The sequence below is a fragment of the Zea mays genome, chromosome 4, assembly GCF_902167145.1.
Source record: "Zea mays cultivar B73 chromosome 4, Zm-B73-REFERENCE-NAM-5.0, whole genome shotgun sequence".
Classification (NCBI taxonomy): domain Eukaryota; kingdom Viridiplantae; phylum Streptophyta; class Magnoliopsida; order Poales; family Poaceae; genus Zea; species Zea mays.
The window spans coordinates 136,117,032-136,141,282 of NC_050099.1; the positions used below are offsets into that span (position 1 = coordinate 136,117,032).

General features: G+C 46.7%; 1 protein-coding gene across 1 annotated transcript; it reads left to right on the plus strand.

Moving 5' to 3' along the window:
• Positions 1-21,547: 21,547 nt before the first annotated feature.
• LOC100283194 (uncharacterized) lies at positions 21,548-23,245 on the plus strand. Its single transcript, NM_001156096.2, has one exon. The coding sequence runs from the start codon at positions 21,693-21,695 to the stop codon at positions 23,091-23,093; it is 1,401 nt and encodes a 466-aa protein (NP_001149568.2). The 5' UTR covers positions 21,548-21,692; the 3' UTR covers positions 23,094-23,245.
• The last annotated feature ends 1,006 nt before the right edge of the window (positions 23,246-24,251 follow it).

Here is a 24,251-nt window from a genome sequence, read left to right on the forward strand (position 1 = left end):
TATCTTGTTGACCAGGGTCTTGAGCCTATTGTACGTTTGAGTTGGCTCCTCTCCCCTGATCATTGCGAACCTTCCTAGTTCGCCTTCCACCAACTCCATCTTGGTGAGCATGGTGACGTCATTTCCGTCATGCGAGATCTTGAGGGTGTCCCAGATCTGCTTGGCGTTGTCCAAGCCGCTCACCTTATTGTACTCTTCCTTGCACAAAGATGCTAAAAGAACAGTAGTAGCTTGTGCATTTTTATGGATTTATTTATTGATAAATATGGAGTTATCCGAACTATCAAATTGCATCCCATTTTCTACTATCTCCCATATACTTGAATGAAGAGAAAACAAGTGGCTACGCATTTTGTGACTCCAAAATCCGTAGTCCTCTCCATCAAAGTGTGGGGGTTTACCAAGTGGAATGGAAAGCAAATGAGCATTTGAATTATGCAGAATACGAGAATAATCAAAAGAAAAGTTTGAGTTAACCGTTTTCTTTTTCTCCTCGTATTCGTCGTCCTTTTGAGAAGAGGAAGATTCGTCGCTGTCGTAGTAGACAACCTTCCTTATGCGCCTCTTCTTCTTTCCGTCTTTCCTCTTTTGACTTGAGCCGGAGTCATTGACTTTGTCGTCCCTTGGCTCGTTGAAGATGGACTCCTTCTCATTGTCGTTGACCACCATCCCCTTTCCCTTAGGATCCATCTCTTCGAGCGATTAGTCCCTTTCTTGAAGAGAACGGCTCCGATACCAATTGAGAGCACCTAGAGGAGGGGGGTGAATAGGTGATCCTGTAAAAACTTGAAACTTAAAACCACAAACTTGATTAAGTGTTAGCACAATTAAATCAAGTGGCTGATGAGAGCTCTTGTGAACCACAATTAACACAGTGAGAACAAGCACAAGAGACACAGAGATTTATCCTGTGGTTCGGCCAACTACAACACTTGCCTAGTCCACGTTGTGGCGTCCCAATGGACGAGAGTTGCACTCAACTCCTTTCAAGTGATCCAATGATCAACTTGAATACCACGATGTTCTTTTTCCTTTACTCTTTCCCGTTTGCGAGGAATCTCCACAACTTGGAACCACTCGCCCTTACAATGAGATGATCACAAAGAAGCACAGATGTAAGAGTGGGAAAAGCAACACACACAAGTCCACAACAATACGCACACACACAGCCAAGACTTGAGCTCAAATAAATAACACAAGGTTCACCACTAACACGAAGCTCAAATCACTAAGAATGCCAATCGAGTGCGCAAAGACGGAGTGTGAATGATCAAGAATGCTTAGAGTGTGCTTGGTGTTTTCCTTCATGCGCCTAGGGGTCCCTTTTATTGCCCCAAGGCAGCTAGAAAGCCGTTGAGAGCAATCCAGGAAGGCAAATCTTGCCTTCTGTCGACTGGTGCACCGGACTGTCCGGTGCAGATCTCTTTCCTATTCTGGCGTAGCCGACCGTTGAAGATTTGGAGCAGTTGGCGCACCGGACACTGTCCGGTGCACACCGGACAGTCCGGTGCCCCCATCAGACCGTTGGCTCGGCCACGCATCACGCGCGGATTGCGCGGCCGACCGTTGGCCCAGCCGACCGTTGGCTCACCGGACAGTCCGGTGCACCACCGGACAGTCCGGTGATTTATAGCCGTACGCCGCCGTTCAATTCCCGAGAGCGGCCTTTTCACTAGAGCCAGCCCGGCGCACCGTACACTGTCTGGTGCACCACCGGACAGTCCGGTGCACCCAGACTGAGCAGAGTCTTGGCTGCTCAAGCCAAGTCTTTTCCATTTGTCTTTTCTCTGATTCTCGCACTTAGACAAATATGTTAGTACACAAAAACCAATGTACTAAGTCTAGAATCATACCTTATATTGATTTGCACTTTGTCCACCATTTGGCATAGTTTAACACATAACCATTTGTGTTGGTCACTTAATCACCAAAATACGTAGAAATGGCCCAAGGGCACATTTCCCTTTCACCAGGCTGGTGCAAGCTTGTCTTGCCCCATTGTTGGATTGCTTCGCTAACTCTTGTGGGCTTCTTTTGATCTTGAGTCTTGGACTTTTTGCTTCTTTTTATGTCTTCATTTTGAGGTGTTGTATCCTCATCTTTTTAGTCCAATCCTCCTTGCATTTTGATTCTTTCACTCATATGTCTTCTTTTGCTCAATATTGACTCCACAATAGTGATATGTTGATTTCAAGCTTTCCAACCTTTCTAGATGTGTTGAAAAGATTCCTCAGGGTAATTAGAAGTTATCCAAAGAGTAGAACTATTGGTAGTTCATCTATTCCACGTATTACCCCTATTTGGTTGGAAGTGAGCTGATTCTTACTTAGAAACTGAATTGTTGATCTTATGAACCTATGAATCAGAGACTAGGCAAACTAGTTAGTTCGAATGGTTGAGGGTCATCAAGCACCAAAAATATTGGAAATGGTTTAAGGCCTTTTCCCTTTCAATCTCCCCCTTTTTGGTGATTGATACCAACACAAACCAAAGCAAATATAAAGTATGAAATTGTAACTAGTTTGTAATTGGTCAAGTGTTCATAAGCTATTGAAATGAAAACAGTTCTAAGTGAATATAAGTGATATTGACATGATTGTTCGTTTGGACCATTTTTGCACCACTTGTTTGTTTTTTGCAAATCTTTTGGAAATCTATTTAATAACTTTTGCAAATAGTCAAAGGTATAGGAATATGATTGCAAGAAGCATTTTTACGATTTGAAATTTCTCCCCCTATTTTAAATGCTTTTCCTTTGACTAAATAAGAGCTCCCCCTAAATGAATTCTCCCCTTAGCTTTCAAGAGGGTTTTTGAAATGATTTTCCCTTCATCAAAAGGATACCAAAAACCAATTCAAATGTTTTCATACTAATGAGTTATTAATTGAAAATTGACTCTAAGACACCAATTGAAAATAATCATTTATGAAAGTTTTTGAAATGGTGGTGCGGTCCTTTTGCTTTGGGCTTACTTTCTCCCAGTTTGGCATTAATCGCCAAAAACGGAGAACTTGAGAGCCCTTTTTACATTTTCTCCAGAATGGTAAAATAAATATGAGTGAAGGGTCATACCAATTGAGATTTACATGAGTAACGGCAAGGGGTAAATGATACCGTAAGAGTTGAGTGAAGCCTTGTCTTTCTCGTATACTTCATTTCCCTTTCAATCTAAGACTAAGGGTAGAAATACACTTAAAAGCACATTAGTCTTAGCCTTGGCACAAGAAGAATAAGAAATACGCATTTGTACCAAGTGAAAGAGACATAGAAGATCAAAAAATATGTTAGTTAAGTTTTATTATAGTTCTACAATATAGATTGCTCCCTCGAAGTATGTGCCTTGAGAGGAATACAATTTTTTGCTTTAAATGCACATAATGAGGTCAATAAGAACATATCTATATCATAGAAATTGTGACGTGCAATGTGTCATAATATAAACATGAGGTTCATGATAGATTGTTCACTTAAGAAAGCACGTTATAAACATTTGAAGCATGTACCCTTAAGTATTCAAAGAAACTTAAGGAACCTCCACCTTTGGAACAAAGGTAGCATATCCTAGTTACAAGAAAAATTTTAAGTTCTTTGACAAGAATATTACTTCACCTAGGTTTAACAAAAATGCATCAAAGCAGGAATGAAATTTTGAGAAGTTAGACTAGGTATGAAGCAGGGTTATGTTTAATGCTTTTTCTTCCTCTTGTATCTTAAATATATGTTATAAGAAAAATCCAGGTACATGTGAAAATGATAGAAAGTGGTTTACCCTTTTGTACCTTCACATAGAGATGTTTTCTTCATTGTGCTTTGTCCTTACTCTTGGTTACTTAAATCCTATGCTCAAGACAATGTATAGAATTATTTTGCACAAGAGAGAATTCTACAGCTTGTGATCTTTTTGTCTAAACAAATCATTATTATCACATGTCACGTAGATCACAAATTTCATAGATTTATCCTAAACTCTCATTTAACTTGGTGCATATACATGAGAGACATCAATTGATAGTACATGAAGCACTAAGCAATATAAGTATCAATTGAAGCTATTCAATGATCAAAAGTATAACAGATGCGATCAAATGAACATATGCACTAGTTTATCAAATAATCTTATAACACGAGAATCTAGTAATTATGCTACTTGAATAATGAAGATTGCAATCCTTGAAAAAAGTGATACTTCTTTACCATTTTGGATTGAGTTGAAGTAGAATATTCTATGAGAAACTCATTCTCATTACTTGAGACTATATGAGATTTCTAAGAGCAAGTGTTAGTCTCAAAATGATTGAGATATAGAAATAGACTTCCCTTAAAGATGTGCATCAAGTATTTAAATGACTTGGTTAGATGCACTCTCCTTTAAAGACAAATAAGGGAAAGCAATGTACATTTTGATCAAGGCATATAAAATTTGCAATAATCACCTTATGCCCAGTATTCTCAAATGAAAAGGTTTAGAATACTTACATCCACACCGTTGATTAATTTGAAGATCTCACTGTCTAAATAAGTGTTGTTGTTCTTGACGTATTCTTTTCATTTGAGTGTCCTCCCTTTGTAGTTGTCTCTTTTTCTTTTCAAACTCATTGAAAATACTCAAAAAGAGATATTAGCAGCACAAGGGAGTAAATGATGATTTCTTTAGATAAGAGATATAAACAATTCATCATTCACAAGTAACACAGACAAGAAGTAAAATCCTTTGATTTTACCTTTCTTCCTTTATGTGAAGACCAACCTTGAGGCTTATGTCATTTAATAAATTGAACATGCACTCACCCTCTTGTAGATTTTTCATAAATATGCTCAAGAGAGATGTCATTAGTAACACAAGCACTTGTTTCCTTTTTAATAATCATTTTTGATAAGGAATGACCGGTAGATTATTAAAACATGGAAACTTCATAAAATGGAGAGCGATTAATGTAGAAGAATCATATCTAATTTAAGCAAGAAGAATTACATCATAAATCATTGGATTGATTTTTCTTATTATGTTAGATTACGCATTTCCATAGAGAAACTCATTCTCTAGATGTGAGACTACTTAAGTTATTTGAACAAGAACATTAGTCTCATGATTCTAGTCATAAATAGAGATTCCCTTTATAAGTGTCCTAAGGATTTGAATTCCTTATATGACACCTTATTCGCCTTTTAAGAACTTGGAATATCTCTTTATATCTAGAACATGACAATAAAGGATGCTTAATGTAAAACATGCCATGAGGTACAACAATTTAAAGCATGTAGATTGGCATAGTATAGAAATGATGAAAATGCAATCTACCATATGAGAGGAACTTTCTTCAAAGAATGGTGACATAATTTTAGCAACATTATTAAGTGCTTCCTTTTTCTATGTGACTACACAAGACACAAGAGAAATGATATTTGAAGATACTCGCGCTTAAGGACATAAGTGTTACCATCCTTTGGATTTCCTCCATGTTGTAGGATTTGATTTTCCATACAGGATAACATTTTATTCCCTACAATATGTTGCTCGAGATTATATGAGTTTTAGATATAATAATTCAAAATAACTTTGGGTCAATCTTAGAGATATAGAACATTGTAAGTTTGATAGCTTGAGTCAATAAGAATTGAATTAATCCGCTCAAGCACCTTCAAAGCTTCATATCATCTCCTTTCCCCTGCAAAGCTTGTCATACATATTTTGGTCCCCATCTCTTGATGGGTCCATCAAGGTTAGTCAACAAAGATCTAGGAACCCAATTGTCCTTTGTTCTAGCGCTTGATAAACTCATTACCTTTGTAGCACAAATTGCAATTTTGGGTTGCCTAGTTACATATGAATCAATTGACAAGCTAGGAGTGGACTAGTTTGTGACAGAACCTCCCAAGTCATTAGGCCCACCTACAGTTGTCCTTGTTCCAACGGACCTTGGACAACCCTATAGATGCACATAATCACTTGACAAGTTCGGTATCTGTATCCTTTTCCTCGCCCAAGAGCGTTTCACCCGTCACGCAGATATTACAACACATCAGAGGAATAAATAAGCGGAAGCGAATTACAATAATTTAATTTACATTCCTCAAAATATAGAAAGAGTGTTATAGTTATTACAAAACCAGGGTAGATGAGTGCATATGTATTATTATTACAAACTTGGGAGGCAAAAACCCCTCCTGCATAAAAGTATATTGTTTTTCAAAAGGGAGGCCAACATCCTCCCACAACCACTTCACTGCTGAGGTTCGTCTTTGGGCACCACCTTAGTGCAAAAACAGCAAAAGTCTGTTGTTTCCTCACCTACAACAACATGGGTTCGAAAACCCTGAGTACGGAGTGTAGTTTCGCAAGTCTTACCCGTCAAAATAAATGACTCTCAAGGATATGCTGGTTTAAGGGAGTCAAGGTGATGCTAATCAAGTAGCAAAGACTCTGTTTGCAAAAATGCTTACTAAAAGTGGATCCTTAAAAATCCAGTGTAGGGCAGTTAAGTCATTACCTGTCACTAGAGTTTTGTCTACCCTAGTTCAAGCACTTGACCTATACTAGCCATCCTTTTATCAACCCTTTTCGTTCACTGGAATGCTACGTGTAGGGCAGTGACCAAGTCTTCATGTCCGAGAAGTAACGACGATTCGAATCGATTAATACCCAAATGGGGATCTCCAATCACACGACATATGTAGCACTTAGCCCTTGCATATGTCAACTTGCCACCGGGGTTCTTAAGACCAGACCGGGTTCACACCAACCGATAGCACAGATACACCATCGTCCAGCCTCTTGCCACGGAGGGTACACGCTACTCTCGCCATCTCTCCACTCCCATTGTGTGTTGGCCTTTCTGGTATTAGTCTGCCCGAGGTAAAGCTTACCCATGATGAGGCATGTGACCAGTTAAAAGGTCCTCGATTAGCAAGCCTACATCGAGACGGTCCTTAATCGACTCAGACGAGGACACTACACCGAGACTCTCTTCTCGTGCAAGTCACCCGTCCGGTCTCAGCTTTATCATTTCAAACCCAAAGTTTGGTACCTGACAGAGGTACATCTTCTCAGACGTTGAACCCATCACGGCCATGATGGATCCACCATCAAGTTTTATTTTTGAAAACCTCCCATCCACTGTGAAGCATCATCTTTTGTTTTAAAACAAAACATTTGTTTTTCTAAAGCAGGACTAAGCATCAGAAAACCTTTTAATAAAACAGGTAATCAAGGAATGGTAAACAGTTCCAAGGAAGGGAATGCAGCAATTGGTTTAACACCCAACTCCTATCACCTAATGCATCATTCAAGCGATAAAGAGTTTAAAATAGCAAGGAGGTGGCAAATGCACCGGGGCTTGCCTTGTGTTGAAGGAGAGTCGGGCTCTGTTCCAAAAATATCAAAATAGAAACAATTCCCGATAGGTGGATTTTCTATCGATGGAGCAGTCTCCTCGTCTTCAATAGTTATTTCTTCCTCGTTCTCTATACATAACTGTTGGAGAGGGAATTCTCCGGCCGGGTGGCGGAGTGCACTCGCCCTTAATCCTAAGATGAGGAAGGGGCTTAAGCGTTTTGCTTGTCCTGCTAAGCGATGTCTGAACACAAGAACACGCGAGGATTTAGAGTGGTTCAGGCCGCCGGAGTGTAATACCGTACTCCACTATGTGTTGGATTGCTGTGAAAGCTTGAGAGCTGAGAGTCTAAGTCTCTCTATCGGAGTGTCTCTCCCTCTATAACGTTGCATGCCTCTCCTTTTATAACTAAGGGGGGCACGTACAACGGTACTGAGCCCCAACATGTGGGCCCAGGAACATAACAGATGTAGTACTTGGAGCTACTAATGTTCGCTGCTGGAGCAATCTTCTTACGTCTGACATCCGAGATCTGTGTAGTATCGGCGTGCAGGGGAAGCTTCTCGTACAAGCGATGATGGACACAGTGCACCCCGCAGCACGGGCGCACTGTTTGACAATGGACTGGACAGGCACGTTGTCTGCAGGATGGCCCTGGCGCCGCCTGCCAGCGGAATGGACAGGACGCATTAAATGCTAATGGGGCACATTGCCTGTCAGAAGGGTGGACAGGCGGTGCGTCCCTTCCGCAATAAATGCAGAGACCGTGCGGCCCAGAGGCCTTACGTCAGGCTCCGCCCGCTGGCTTACATTACGGGCAACAAGCCATGTGGCAGCATCGGGTCTCCGCCTGAGCGGGGAGCGCAAGTGCACAGGATAAAGCCTGGTCACATGTCAGTACCGGCCCCTTGCTTTGGCCAGGGTATCCCCTATCCCGGGACCTCGTTATGGGTGGTCCGGACCTTACTTGGAGGGATCCGGACTCCATCCAAGGGACCCAACACGCTACTTGGGAGTCCCGGACCGTATTCGGGGGTCCGGGTTGTGCTTATAGGGGTCCGGCGCTTCCTCGTGGAGGTCCGGTCCAACAGATTGCATCCTGGGATATATCATCTTTTCTGGTCATGTGGCGCCCCTTGAGCCGTCCACGTGGTGGGGTCAGGTGCTATTCACCGCGCGGCTAGAGATTGTCGCACGAGCATCGTGTCTTCATAATGTAGTAAGGGGTACCCCTGATTTAGGGTACCAACATTGGCCCCCGGGCCCGCCTTAGGGGAGGATACAAGCCTGCAGGTGGGGCCAAAGTTTGATTGGCGATTGGCTCGCTGCTTCTGCGCGCCCGTTGGTGTAATTGCTGCCGGCCCGCCCTTGGTCACGCCGACTGCCACGCCTATCCCCGCGGCTGACTGACCCGTGACCTCCGCACTTAATGGCTTTGTTGGGCCATGCGGGGGGTGCCTCGAGATGCTGCATTGGTTTTAACTTCTCCGTCTTCTGCGGCAGCCCCGAGGAGGTGCGGTACTGGCGTGAGCGGCGGTGCGACTTCTCTGTACGCAGGTACCGGTGCCCAAGGAGGATGACTTGTGGGCCCAGGCCCCCGTGCCAGAGACTGGGCTATTGGTTTCGGCGGGGGCGAAGAGGCGCACTACCGTGGGCGGTGATGTGTTCCTCACGTGTCGGATCGCCTTCTCCACACATAGAAACCAGTGCGCCAGGTGCATGACATGTGGGCCTGGGCCCCCATGCCAGAGGTTGGACCGCTGGTTGCAGCGAAGACGAGGGGGTGCACTACCGCGGGGCGGTAGCACGCTCCTTGTGCGGTGGTTCGCCTTCTTGACCGTTGGTCGTAGCGAAGATGAAGGGGCACACTACCGCGAGGCGGTGGCATGCTCCTTGTGCGTCGATTCGCCTTCTTCGCTCTTTGGGCCAGCTGTATGACATGTGAGGCCTGGCCCCCGTGTCATAGGATGGGAACCCTGGTGCGCATCGAGTAGTAGCCATGCCTTGCTTCTCTCCCACTCGCGGTGCCCTTTCGCCTTTGAGCTCTCTGCGTCCCTTTGCCTTCAAGGTTTCTGCTTTGTGTCGCCATAGTTTACCATGGCCTTGTAAGTTCATCTCGAGCATGCCCAGACTGAGTGGGTGCTCGACATGGTGTGCCGCCTACTTGGATGGGATGCGCCGGCGTTCGGCGGAAGGATTTGCGCTGGTGCCATCCTCCCCGGCGAACTTGCCGCCAGAGAGCTCATGCCTTTTGTCCTCCCCAGCGGGTTGGTGATGCCGGTCTTGTCTTTCCTCTGCTGGAGGTGCGCGGCCTTGTGGGAGCAGCACTCTTCCACCGGTGCTTGGCTTCAAGGATGTTTATCAGCCTCGCGGTGGTGGAGAGCGAGCTGAGCCGTGGCTCCGCCTCCCACATGGGCTGGTGACCCGCCTCTTCCTCCAGCATTCAGAGGAAAAGGATGATCACCAGCCTTGTAAAGGAGGCGAACTTCGGCTACGCCGTCCTAGCCAGACCGCAAGCACCACCTTCCGCCGTGCTCCTAGCTCCATGGCTTGGATGGTCTTGTCCTCACCCCCGTAGGAGGACGGGGGCGAGGACCTCTTCACATGCGCTGAGGTGGCCGCCGTCGTCGGCAAGCCACCGGTGCAAAGGTGGCCGCCGGCGCTGGCGAGCTGTCGGTGCAGAGGTGGCCACCTCTGCTGGTGAGCCGCTCGGAGTAGAGGTGGTCGCCACCGCTGGTGAGGCTGCTCGGAGCTAGCTTCCAACACGACCCTGCTGGTGTAGAGTAGTCCATTCCTGCAGAGTAGAGATGGAGCTAGGACTCCGCTTGAAAGCGGATGTAATACTTTTGCTTTTTGTAAGGTACTTTTGAGTACTATTTATCAAGCAGTATTAGCACTTATCTGTGTACCACTTGTCCCTGTTGTGTGTGGTGTAACCGATTCCTCCTTGGTACCTGGCCCCTTGGGATGTAGGCTCAATTTGTCGAGGCTGCAAACCAGCATACCTAAGAAAGAGTTGGCAATGGCCCCCAGGAGGTAGCCTCGATTGGGACCTGGGTCTGCACACAGCTTCGGCTAGGGAGCATTAGTAGTACACCCACAGGACCCGCCATCTAACACTAGTCATCCTTTGATACATGCTCGGGACCTACATGGTCTAGTCTGGGAAGCCAAGTTGTGTGTTCGGACCCCCTGGAAGGTGGTTCTAGGTACTAGGACACCCGTCGCAGAGTGGTGGAGCGTGCAGGCCCACGGTACGGAACCAGGCTGAGCGGCTACACGGCTTCGGACCACCCCAGGAGACAAGTGTCCATTCTCTAGTTCCGGACCCCAGGTTGCTGGACCTACATGACTTATAGCTCCAAATACTAGGGTACCCGTCATGGAGTGGTGGTCTGTGCAGGCTTTCGGGTACGGGACCAGGCTAAGCGGCCACACAGGCTCCGGACCACCCCATGGAACGGGCTCCCGCTCTTTAGAGCCGGCCCCCAGGCTGTCGGGACCTCCTGCTTTCGCAGAGAGGTCCTAAACTGCAATCCTGGCTGTTCAATTCAGATGTCATCATGTCTGATGGGATGGGAACTACCTGGGTGGGTTAGATAAAATAACATCCGGAAAACTGCAAGGTAAGACCATGGAGCAGTAGGATAAAACTATCATAGAGGCACATCTGAGAGGGTAAATCTTTTCTTTATAACCTGTCATGCATGGGTGCAGACCAACAGGCCGGGCTTATGAGGGCGGACCTCACTGGGTTGGTGTACACGTATGCGTTACCTAGTTACAAAAGGGAGAAAAATTCGACCCATCAGACTTGCTCCTATGGATAGAACTTACAGAGATGCTCCAGTGGTTAGGAAGAGGTACTCCTTCAGTCGTAGCAAGATAGTCAGCCCCGGGTCGGCGTATTCCCATCACCTTGAAGGGTCCCTCCTAGCTGGAGGAGAGTTCCGGAGCCCTTCTTGGTTTGGTACTTGCCATAGGACTAGGTCCCGACCCTGGGTTCCCATCTGCGTTTGATGACGGAGCCCTCGTCCTCATGTTGTAGCCATTTCTGCATGGACTTGTCAGAAGCCTAGACCCGTGGGGAGTCCAGAAGGGTTTCCGGGGGAAGGTAGGCTTCGGCCCCATAGACCAAGGAGTTCGGGGTCCCTCTGGGGGTCCATCTAGTTGTCGCCACCGAAGTAGGAGTCTCCAGCGAAGACATCCTTCAGGTCCCCCTCGGGTGACTGATACCCGAGGTCCCGTTCAGCCGCGGCCACCTCGCCGTCGTCGACCCTTTCCTTGCCAGGTCGGTGACGAGGTGGGGAGCCGTCCTTGGAAGACTGCTCGTGCCACTCGCTGACGCGTTTTGCAAGGTCGATGATCTCGCGACACTCTGCGGCGCTATGGCGGCCGTTGGGGTGCACAGGGCATGAGCCGTTGTTACCCCTCTGCGGTCGTGGGCGTTTGTTGTGGTCGCCCCAGCCCCCGGTCGCGGCTGCAACGACTAGAGCGGTGGACCGCGACTTCTGGTGGTTGCGGTCCTTTTTTTTCTTCTTACAGTCCCGGGGGACGGCACTCGAGCCACCCGACTGGGTAGCCCCGGTTTGTGGGGCCGAGTGCCATGCACGGCCCTCGGCGGCTCTGGTGCACTTGTCGGCCAGAGCGAAGAGTGTGGGGACAGTCTCCACGTCATGCGTGGCCAACTTTTCCAACATTTTATCATCACGTACTCCCTGACGGAAGGCCGTGATGATGGAAGCATCGGAAATGCGAGGTATAGTACTTCACACCTTGGTGAAGCGGGAGATGAACGTCCGGAGAGTCTCCCCGGGCTCCTGCCCCACTGCGTGGAGGTGGGCCTCCACACCGTGATGCTGGTAAGCGCTGACGAAGTTCGTAATGAACCGTGCGCAGAGCTCTTCCCAGGAGTAGATTGACCCTGGGGCGAGGTTCATGAGCCAAGTCCAGGCAGGCCCAGATAAGGCGACATGAAAATATGTCGCCATCACAGCGGTGTTTCCACCTGCTGCTATGATAGCGGTGACGTACACCTGCAGGAACTCCGACGGGTTTGACGTACCGTCATACTTCTCTGGCAGGTGCGGCTGGAACTTGGATGGCCATGACGCCACGCGGAGATGATCCGCGAGAGCGGCGCAGCCTACGCCAGCCAAGGGGACACCCGCTTAGGACTGGGTGCCCATTGGGGCCTTTGGTGCTACCGCAACAAAGTCTTGATCGAGGTTGCGACCCTCAATGTTTTGTCGGCGCTCTCGCGCCCCCTCTAAAGAGATCCGGGCGTCCTCTCTCACACGCCTGCGGTTGAGTTCTGCCCGAAGGTCGTTGGTCTGTGCACCCCTCACTGAGGGTGAGCGCACAGACGCCGACGCTTCAAGTTGGCGCCAGGATGAACGTAGCCTCGACCTGGTTGAGGTAGAGTGTGCTATGCCGAGCAGTCGGTCGACGTCGTCCCGCCACTGCTTCTTGGTCCCCGGTAGGGCCGTGGAGCTTGGAGGGTGACGCAGCAACTCCCTGGCTGCTGACAATGCTCCCGGAGCCGTCCTCGATAGTGTCTGGGATGTCTGCACAGTTGTATGCTACTGCGCAGCGAGCACCGCAACAGTGCTCGGCACTGGGCGGTTGGGAACCTATGGCGTGGAAGAAACAACTTCTTCCTCCACCAGGAAATCGGTTGAAGTCTCGGCGTGGTGCTCAACGATTTGCACCATCATGTTGAGCGGGAAAACAAGCAAAAACCTAATGCCTTGGCCCCCTACCTGGCGCGCCAAATGTCGGAGAGGGAATTCTCCGACCGGGTGGCGGAGTGCACCCGCCCTTAATCCTAATATGAGGAAGGGGCTTAAGTGTTTTGCCTGTCCTGCTAAGCGATGTCTGAACACAAGAACACACGAGGATTTAGAGTGGTTCGGTCCGCTAGAGCGTAATACCCTACTCCACTGTGTGTTGGATTGCTGTGGAAGCTTGAGAGCTGAGAGTCTACGTCTCTCTGTCGGAGTGTCTCTCCCTCTGTAACGTTGCATGCCTCCCCTTTTATAACTAAGGGGGGCACGTACAAGGGTACTGAGCATCGACATGTGGGCCCAGGAACATAACGAATGTAGTACTTGGAGCTACTAATATTCGCTGCTGGAGCAATCTTCTTGCGTCTGACATCCGAGATCTGCATAGTATCGACGTGCAGGGGAAGCTTCTTGTACAAGCGATGATGGACACAGTGCACCCCACAGCACGGGCGCACTGTTTGACAATGGACTGGACAGGCACGTTGTCTACAGGATGGCCCTGGCGCCGCCTGCCAACGGAGTGGAGAGGACGCATTAAATGCTGAGGGGGCACATCGCCTGTCAGCAGGGTGGACAGGCGGTGCGTCCCTTCCGCAATAAATGCAGAGACCATGCGGCCCAGATGCCTTACGTCAGGCTCCGCCCGCTAGCTTACGTTATGGGCAACAAGCCATGTGGCAGCATCGGGTCTCCGCCTAAGCGGGGAGCGCAAGTGCACAGGATAAAGCTTGGTCATGTGTCAGTACCGGACCCTTGCTTTGGCCAGGGTATCCCCTGTCCCGGGACCTCGTTATGGGTGGTCCGAACCTTACTTAGAGGGATCCGGACTCCATCCAAGGGACCCGACACGCTACTTGGGAGTCTCGGACCGTATTCGGGGGTCCGGGTTATGCGTACAGGGGTCCGGCGCTTCCTCGTGGAGGTCCGGTCCAACTGATTGCATCCTGGGATATATCATCTTTTCTGGTCACGTGGTGCCCCTTGAGCCGTCCACGTGGTGGGGTCGGGTGCTGATCATCGCACGGCTAGAGATTGCCGCACGGGCACCGTGTCTTCATACTGTAGTAAGGGGTACCCCTGATTCAGGGTACCGACAATAACCATATATAACCATGAATGCTCATGTAATTCTTATGAAAATGCGACAATAGAAAAGTACACCAAGTTGTATCTTGAATAAAACTTTCCTTCACGGTGCACTAGGGTAACTATGGTTTTTCTAGGTCAGTACCTTAGTAGGGTTAGACATTTTTACCCTAAGGAGCTAGGGTTTTGGGTTTAGCAATCAAACAATATTCAAATCAAGTCAAACTTCACTCATGGGAGCTAATTACCATATTAGGCTTATCCAAAAAGTTTGGTGATTTTTGGAGTCATTAAATAATTCCTAAAGTTCCAAGAGACTAGGTTTTGGTCTTCTTAAATACTACATAATTCCTAGTTTAAATAAAAAATCTTGGAACTATTTTTATTAAATAATAGAGAAATTTAGGAGTCCAACAAAATTGGTCTCATATTTTTATCATTTTTCTATAATTTTCTATGGATTTCCTAAGTCTGGCAGAAAAAGAAAAAGGAAAAGCATAAAAAGTAATGGGCTTAATCTAACCCGAGCCAACCCACGACAGGCGAAACGCGCCCGCGCGGTTTACTTCGCGCAGAGAACCCTGGCTTTTTAAATAATCAGTAAAGAATCCGGGGCACTGTTTCCTTGTCTCACTGACATATGCACATAAGTCCCTGCACTTTTGTTTCATCGCAGACCCAAGTCCCCGATGCTGAGCACCGGTGAACATGCCCTCCGGCGATCCTATACCGGCCAAAATAAGCAACGACCGGACCCCTAACTCGGCTGACATATAATTCAACCCTTAGCGATCATTACCCCTCAATCAATTGCACATTCCCGGGTTAGGAATTCACTGTCCACAGCAACAACGGAAACTGAGAACACACCGACGTGTTCTGGGTTACCCAGGGCGATCTAATTCAATTCAAAGGTTCTATGAGTATCAGGGGACTTGAGAGAGGCTAGAACATCACGCAGAAGAGCATGAGCTAACCTAAAGACGTCTGGCCACGACGAGATGTTCATGGGTGCGGAAAACTGATTTGGGGAAGAAAGAAATTGGAGCTCTCTGGTGGCTAATCGGAGGCAGTAGCAGGTGCTTTGGCTTCATGATGTCTTAACGGAGCTAGAGGTGTGCTCAATTTATAGTATCCTAGAGCGGTGGCTCCTAATTTGGTCACAGCGTGCTCGCGGCCGGAGAAAGGTGTGGTCACTAGCGCAGGGTTACCGTGGCACTTCACCGTGGCAAGACCACCGGCAATGACCGGATACGCTAGGGCGAGTCACTGCGACAAAGTACTGCGTTTAGGCACGTGGCACCCGAGCGGCAGACGGCTAACTCCGACGAAGTTATCTGGACCGGCCGTGAGACAATCGGACACGACGGCCAGGCGGAACAGTGTCTCAAGCTCATCCTTAGCGCCTGATTTTTCACCGAGGATCGTTATCTGCGTTCGACCGGGCGTGAATCGCGACACCGGAGTGAATCCAGGCGCGAGATCACCGGCGGTGAGGGGGGCTGAATCTGGGATCTTATTCAGTCACTGTACTATCAGACACCATTCAGAACACCTAACAAAGCTTATTTGGGGGCGATTTGTTACAAATTTCGTGTAGCAACTTGACTATTCATCTGTATCAAAGTTGTAGCCCTATAAACCAGCTACAAATCGACTATAGATACCTGGCTCATTTACTTACTCCTTCAAGCTTGAATCGAGTCCAAAGTTTAGCAGAACTCACTGTCAGACCAGTATCAGATTATATGGGCGACTGACAGCAATACTTTGAGTCCATTTGACTCCAACTTTTGTACAGCACTTATGTCTGATGACTTAAAACAAAGTTATACTCCTTTAGTAGCTCTACAATTTTGATGTATTGACCCTAGGCAAATTCTTTGTAGATTTAGAAATATAGAGCTCCAAAGTCAGCCCTATTCAAATGAATTTGGACTTAGGCATATGAGTTGCATGGGGTGCCTTTTTGCAAATAAGCCCAAATCCTACAATTTGACTTGCAAATCCTCAAATGTGAGAAACAAATGATTTGTGGGGTTCTATTACTTTGGTATTTGCACTTGGGTCCAAAAGTGCACAAAATTTACACTTAACCCCCTAGGGTTTCAATTTAGGGTTTTCCAGGGGTCTTTTCAGGGTTTTTAGCACTTTAGGGTTTTGGTGTCACTAAAGTCCATCAAAGATGATATCTTATAATCATTTCTCATGTCTTTTGAGATTGTCACATATTTAGGCTTCACTTATATCCATAAGCCCTAATTTAGGGTTAAGCACTCTACCCTATGGTTAATCACACATCAAGTCACATCAGTACAACTTGTTTGAAATTCTTACCTAGTGAATGCACTCTAGGTGTAACAAACACATGATATGCCCATGCACATGATGTTATGCTCAAGTTTTAGTGACAGTAACACCAGAGGTGTTACATCCTTCCCCCCATAAAAAAATCTCGTCCCGAGATTTATGGTCCTAGGGCAAGTAGTGGAAAAGGAAACACATCATATTTTTATTTCCTTATTTTTTGTACAAAGCAGGGGTGGTATGGGGTCTATTTCATCTTTACAACTAATTGTACATATCTCACAAATTACATGAAGCTAAAAAACCAGGTAAATTCTTTTCTAAGAAGTCTTGGGTTTCCCATGTAGCTTCATCTTTCAGTATGTTGGTTCCATTGTATCTTATAGAATTTGAGAACTCTTCTTCGGGTGACCCTGTCCTTTTGATCTAGGACTCGAATGGGATGTTTTGAATATGTTAAGTCTGGTTCCAAGGTAACATCCACCACATCAATGGTTCGATCTGGAACCCGAAGACACTTCTTCAATTGGGATACATGGAACACATTGTGCACTGCAGACAATGTTTCGGGTAGTTGGAGTCGGTATGCCACTGGTCCACATCTTTCAAGAATAGGAAACGGACCAATGTATCGGGTGCAAGCTTTCCTTTTACACCGAAATGGGATACACCCTTCATTGGTGATACTTTCAGGTACACATAATCTTTGACTTGAAAGTACAAGGGTTGGCGTCGTTTGTCTGCATAACTCTTTTGTCGAGCTTGTGCCTCTTTCAAGTTATGTATTCCATTTCTTTAACCATATCAGGCTTGAAAAACCACCTTTCCCCTGGTTCAGACCAATTCAATGGAGTACGACACCGTCGTCCATACAAAGCTTCAAATGGTGCCATCTTAATACTTTCTTGATAACTATTGTTATACGAAAATTCTGCCAGTGGTAAACAGTCATCCCATTTTTGCGGAAATTCTAGAACACATGCCCGTAACATGTCTTCGAGTATTTGATTCACTCTCTCATTCTATCCACTTGTTTGGGGATGATAGGCCGAACTGTGGAGGAACTTAGTACCTAGAGCTTTGTGGAGTTCTTCCCAGAATTTGGATACAAATTGTGGTCCGCGGTCCGACACTATGGTCTTTAGAACTCCGTGCAAACTGAGAATACGGGCAATATATAGTTCCGCATATGTGGCCACTGTATACTTTACTTTGACTGAAAGAAAGTGGGCGATCTTTGTAAGTCGATCAATTATAACCCAGATAGAATCAAATCCTTTAGTTTTACAAGGACTAAAGAAGGTAGAAGCATCATATGAACTAACATGTTTGGACTCATCAAATCTATTTTTTAATTCTAGTCCAAATATCATGCGCATCATGAATCGGTTCATTATATCTAATTATGAAGGCATGATAATCTTCTTTGCTAAGAGAATTACCTAAGATGTCAAAAGCAAGATGATTTAAGCGTAAACATCTTCGATCTTCCTCGGAAGCATTTTTCTTATCATAACTAGAAGGTATGATACTCTTGTCTAAGATTTGTTCTAATTGTGGGTCTATGGATCTAAAAGCATTTATCACACTAGTAGACCATGAAGCATAATTAGAACAATCAAAAACTAATATCTCAAGAGTGACCTCATTGTTCTCCTTTGGAGTTGTCTTCTTGTTCTTTTGGGATCTTCTTCGAGCCATCACTTCGAGTTGTTATACTCAATATGAAGTGCCTAGCTCTGGTACAAATTGTTAGTCGCCTAGAGGGGGGTGAATAGGTGAAACCTGTAAATTATAACTTTAAACCTAGACTAGATCCCTTGATTAGCGGTTAGAACAAGATGTACAATTATCGGAGTATAACACTAAGTCCTTTGCTTGCGAAGAGTATTGATTTCAATGAATGCGGAATTAACAAAAAAGCAATACTACTAAGAATGTTTATAGAGAATAATGCAAGAGGGCTTAGATGAGAAGAGAAATAACACAAGTTCTTTCTTGCAAGGCGTTGCTCCTCTAAATGGGAATTTAACTTGAAGCAACTCAAAGCAATATCAATAAAGAATAGTGCAAGAGAACTTAGAGAGGGAGAAGACAAACAAATCACAAGCAATAAACACAAGTGACACAGGTGATTTTTTTTACCGAGGTTCGGTTCACTAAGAAGCTAATCCCCGTTGAGGAGTCCACTAAGGACGGGTCTTTTTCAACCATTTCCCTCTCTCCACCGATTACCAAGACCGGCAAGTGCTTCTTCTTAATCTCAAGGATCACTAAGACCCCGCAAGGACCACCACACACTTAGGTGTCTCATGCTAGCTTCGCAAGTCTCCAAAAAGTTTGGAGGAAGATGAATGGGAGTCAAAACTCCACGCTCAAATGATCACAAGATGTAGCACACACTTTCTCTCAATGATTCTCACAAGGCACTATCGCTAGACACACACGAGTAGCTCTCTTTTTCTTGATCTCCTTTTTGTGGCGCTTGTGAGGCTTTGATGTGGCCTAAATCTTGAGTATGAGATAGATCAATGAATGGATGTGGTTGAGAGGGCTTGGGTATGTCAACTATATGCCTTGATATGTTGCTTGGGATCCCACACCTTGACATGGTCGGTTGGGGTGGTATTTATAGCCTCCAACCCCTCATATGGCCGTTGGACAGAAGGCAATAGCTTTCTATCGACGGGCACACCGGACAGTCCGGTGCGCACCGGACACGACACTGTTTAGTGTCCGGTGCCTGCCACGTCAATCACCCATTGGAGTTGACCGTTGGATTCGTCAGCCCTGTGGTGCACCGGACAGTCCAGTGCGACTAACTTTCTCTGACCGCTTCTGCTCTCTGTCCTTTCTGACCACATAGCAGTTGACCGTTGGTGAAGATAACCGTTGGCCCTAGGCTCACCGGACAGTCCGGTGAATTTTAGTCACGAGCGCTGAGTTTTTCCTGAGAGCGGTCGGTTCGCTGGGCCTGCCAGCCTGGGCACCGGACAGTCCGGTGCACCAGGCTGGTGCAAGCTTGTCTTGCCCCATTGTTGGTTTTCTTCGCTGACTCTTGTGGGCTTCTTTTGATCTTGAGTCTTGGACTTTTTTCTTCTTTTTATGTCTTCACTTTGAGGTGTTGTATCCTCATCTTTTTAGCCCAATCCTCCTTGCATTTTGATACTTTCACTCATATGTCTTTTGCTCAATATTGACTCCACAATAGTGATATGTTGATTTCAAGCTTTCCAACCTTTCTAGATGTGTTGAAAAGATTCCTCAGAGTAATTAGAACTTATCCAAAGAGTAGAACTATTGGTAGTTCATCTATTCCACGTATTACCCCTATTTGGTTGGAAGTGAGCTTATTCTTACTTAGAAACTGAATTGTTGATCTTATGAACCTGTGAATCAGAGACTAGGCAAACTAGTTAGTCTGAATGGTTGTGAGGGTCATCAAGCACCAAAAATATAAGAAATGGTTTAAGGCCATTTCCCTTTCACCCATCGTGGCCACTAGCCGTTGGCTAGCTGGGCACACCGGACTGGCCGGCGCTCCGCAAGGACGGTCCGGTGAATTATAGTCGATGCAAGCTAAAATTCTCGAGAGCAGCCTATTCGACGGACCATGCACTGAACTGTCCGGTGGGTGGCATCGAACTGTCCGGTGGGTGGCCGGTGCAGTGCAGACCAGTCCATCTTCTCCTTTTTAATCTAAGTCTCTTTTGCTCCTTTTGGCTTTACTTCATAAAGTCCCTAACACTTAGACAAGTATGATTAACACACAAAACATTTGAGTGAGTGTCTAGAGCTTACATTTTTCCCTTGATACCATATAGATTTGTATTTTGCCCTTTTCTAAGCTCAATTTGCTTTACGTTCCTATGCTCATTGTTCATGTTGGATGATGTTAGTCTTAATGTAATGTGTTGGTAGTTAATCACCAAAATAAAATAGAAGTGGCTCATTTCTTTTTCAGATACACATGTTCTTATGACTGATATTTATAAAGGGCACTTCTTTGCAATTCTAATGATTGATATTTTGCAGGTTTTATGCCATGCGGTTTAAATGAGGTAACCAGTCTAACACGCCGCTTGAAGAACATAGATATGTGCAGGTAATAAGCATTTACGAATAGTTTGTGTTACGTTGCAACGTACTGGCACCATACTAGTTTATCAAATATATAGCCGGAATCGTTTCCACCTATCAGTGGAGACGATAAATTTCGACGGTTACCGTCCAGTTCATGCTCGAGTCTCGCCTAATCTATCATCCATGCCATCTCGACATCCCCACGCTAAAGATGACCAAATGAGCTGTGTATGACGGGCCGGCCCGAATCACGACACATTTAATAGTGTCGGGTCAGGCCCGGCATGAGAGCCGTGTCGTGCTTGGACTGGTGCTTCGGCCCGTAATGCCAGTCCGGCCCGACACGATTATATTTTTTATTTTACAAAAAATAGTATACATATATTTAGATTTTATATTCACTATTTACAACAATCACATCGAAGTTCTACCAGTTAGCTTCATTTATGTAGCGTCTCTCAGCCTTGTTTCCTAACCTTGGTCCACGAGGGTGCGAGTTTATACCCTTCTCTCGCACTAGAATTTCACTACTTTCTAATTTAATCAGATAATTTGAACAGATTAACGGACCAACCTAACACGACTAACCACCGACGTGCCTAGACCGTGGTTGCTGCACGCGAGCCGGTGAGACATGACCCGATTAGGCCCTGTTTGGGAACAAAGTTTTTGAAAACCACAGTTTTTGAAATACTACAGTATACTTTAGTCATGACAATACCACAGTTTACAATACCGCAGTTTTGAAAACTGAGGTCCAGAGCTAAGTTTAGAATGCCTTAAAACAACTATAGTATTTGCAATATTTCAGTTTTGAAAACAGAGATTTTAGCTAGCTTGCCAAACACTATTCTATATATAATACTGCAGTATTTTCTCCCAAAACTGTGAAAAAACTTCACTCCCAAGCACCCCCTTAACTGTCGAGCCCGACCGGAGAGGCCGCCCCCATTGGACAACTGTACCCCACGCCCTCTCGCTGCGTTTCCCAGTTTCCCTTCTTTTAGATAAGCAGCGCAGACCCCTACCCTCGCTCGCGTCTCCCTATCCATTCCCAAATAATCCCCACCTCCCGCTGCTGCTCCGCCGCCCGCCATGGCCTCCCTCACCTCGGCGTCCACTTCACTCCTCTTCCCGCAGGCCTCCTCATCCAGGAGCCGCATCCGTCTCTCCACCCCCCTGGGCTTCTCCGCGCAGCCTGCGCGGCTGCGGAGCCAGGGGGCGGCAGTGGGCGCGCGGCGGCGCGGGCGCCTGCTGGTGGTGCGCGCGGCGAGGGGCAAGTTCGAGCGCACCAAACCACACGTCAACATAGGCACCATCGGCCATGTCGACCACGGAAAGACCACTCTCACCGCCGCGCTCACCATGGTGCTCGCCTCCGTCGGTGGCAGCGCGCCTAAGAAGTACGACGAGATCGACGCCGCCCCCGAGGAGCGCGCCCGCGGTATCACCATCAACACCGCCACCGTCGAGTACGAGACCGAGACCCGCCACTACGCACACGTCGACTGCCCCGGCCACGCCGACTATGTCAAGAATATGATCACCGGCGCTGCGCAGATGGACGGTGCCATCCTCGTCGTATCCGGTGCCGACGGGCCCATGCCGCAGACCAAAGAGCACATCCTCCTCGCCAAGCAAGTCGGTGTTCCCAAGATCGTTGTCTTCCTCAACAAGAAGGACATGGTCGACGACGAGGAGCTGCTCGAGCTCGTCGAGCTCGAGGTCCGCGAGCTGCTCAGCAACTACGAGTACGACGGCGACGACGTACCAATCGTCGCTGGCTCCGCCCTCAAGGCGCTCGAGGCTCTCATGGTCAACCCTGCCCTGAAGCGCGGCGACGATGAGTGGGTCGACTACATCTTCTCGTTGGTTGATAAAGTGGATTCCTATATTCCAGTCCCGCAGAGGCAGACTGACCTCCCGTTCTTGCTCGCTGTTGAAGATGTCTTCTCCATCACCGGTCGTGGTACAGTTGCCACTGGCCGTATAGAGCGTGGCACCGTCAAGATTGGTGACACAGTCGATATCGTCGGAATCCGGGACACCCGGAACTGCACGGTCACTGGTGTTGAGATGTTCCAGAAGACCATGGATGATGCCATGGCCGGAGACAATGTTGGGCTGCTGCTCCGTGGTATGCAGAAGGATGACATTGAAAGAGGCATGGTGCTGGCAAAGCCTGGCTCTATCACACCGCACACCAAGTTTGAGGCTGTTGTGTATGTGCTTAAGAAGGAAGAGGGTGGCCGACACTCACCTTTCTTCCCTGGTTACCGCCCACAGTTCTACATGCGGACAACTGATGTGACAGGGAGTGTGACTACGATTATGAATGACAAGGATGAGGAGGCGAAGATGTGCATGCCTGGTGACCGTATCAAAATGATTGTTCAGCTCATCCAGCCTGTTGCTTGTGAGCAGGGTATGAGGTTTGCTATCCGTGAGGGTGGTAAGACCGTTGGTGCCGGTGTCATCAACAAAATCATTGAGTAAACTGGATATAACATATCCACCATGAGAATTTTCCTTGTTTACTCAAAGCGACATGCTCCGTAGTTGTTATTATGTGGTGAGTTTTAGGGGTTGCTCATGTGCAATTGTAGTATGACACTTTTTTTTTGTCAAGTGAATTTGCATAATTTATGACATTCACGACAAAGATTCACATATCTGGTTGCAACTCATTTGGCTAAGAGGTGCCATCTACTGTTACATGTCCAGTTGTTTCTTGGTTGTGTTGCATTATATTGTTCATATGCTTAAAGATGAATCTCGAAGATGCCACAAGCACATGACTGTAGCTTATTTGCAGCCTTTAGAGTTTAAACAGCACTAAAACGAATACAATCTTACTTGCTGGACTTTCTTAGCAAACCTATCCTGATTCATTTATAATGCTTTTGTGATATGAATCAATTTATTGCAGATTATTTACTATGCAAGCAGCCATCTTGTCTTTTATTATTCTTCCATTATTTGTCGCCTGGTTGTTTTTGTGGAATGTTTGCTTCATTTTATGCTGGACTGAATTTTCTTAGAGATTTAATGTGGTCACCACAGTTCTATCTGTGCATAGCAACCACGTTTATTGACCGTGTTTCTTGTGTCTGAGCAGTAGCAGATATGCCGCTTTCTAAAGCTGTTAGTTATGTTGTGTTGGCCACTCCATGTTTTAGACTCATGTAATGTAATAATTCTCTATTCTGTTTTTTTCTCAAACTATGCAGGAGAGCTGTGTCATTCCGCTAAGACAGAAAAAAGGGTACAATGGGCCAAGAGCAGAGGCCAAAGCTGAGTACAAAACCCCACTCACCCACTCAAAACAACCTAGACCAGATAACAAACTTGCCGCAAACAGAAAAGAAAACTTGACCAGCAGAGCCTGCTGAGGAACTCACCGAGTCCGGACGCCCCTGCTAAACACCACAGGACAAACCCATGGTTTGAAGGAGCTCAGCGATGTTGGGCTGAACCCTGTCAAAAACACAAGGGTTCCTATGCTTCCAAACTTCCCATGCCATAAGAACGATCAGGGAATCCAGTCCCTTGCATAAACCTTTTTTTTTTGGCGGGGGGGGGGGGGGGGGGGGGGGGGGGGCTACTCCTGATGTGTGCCCTCACCAGATAGAGAAGCGCGTCGCCTTTGCCGAA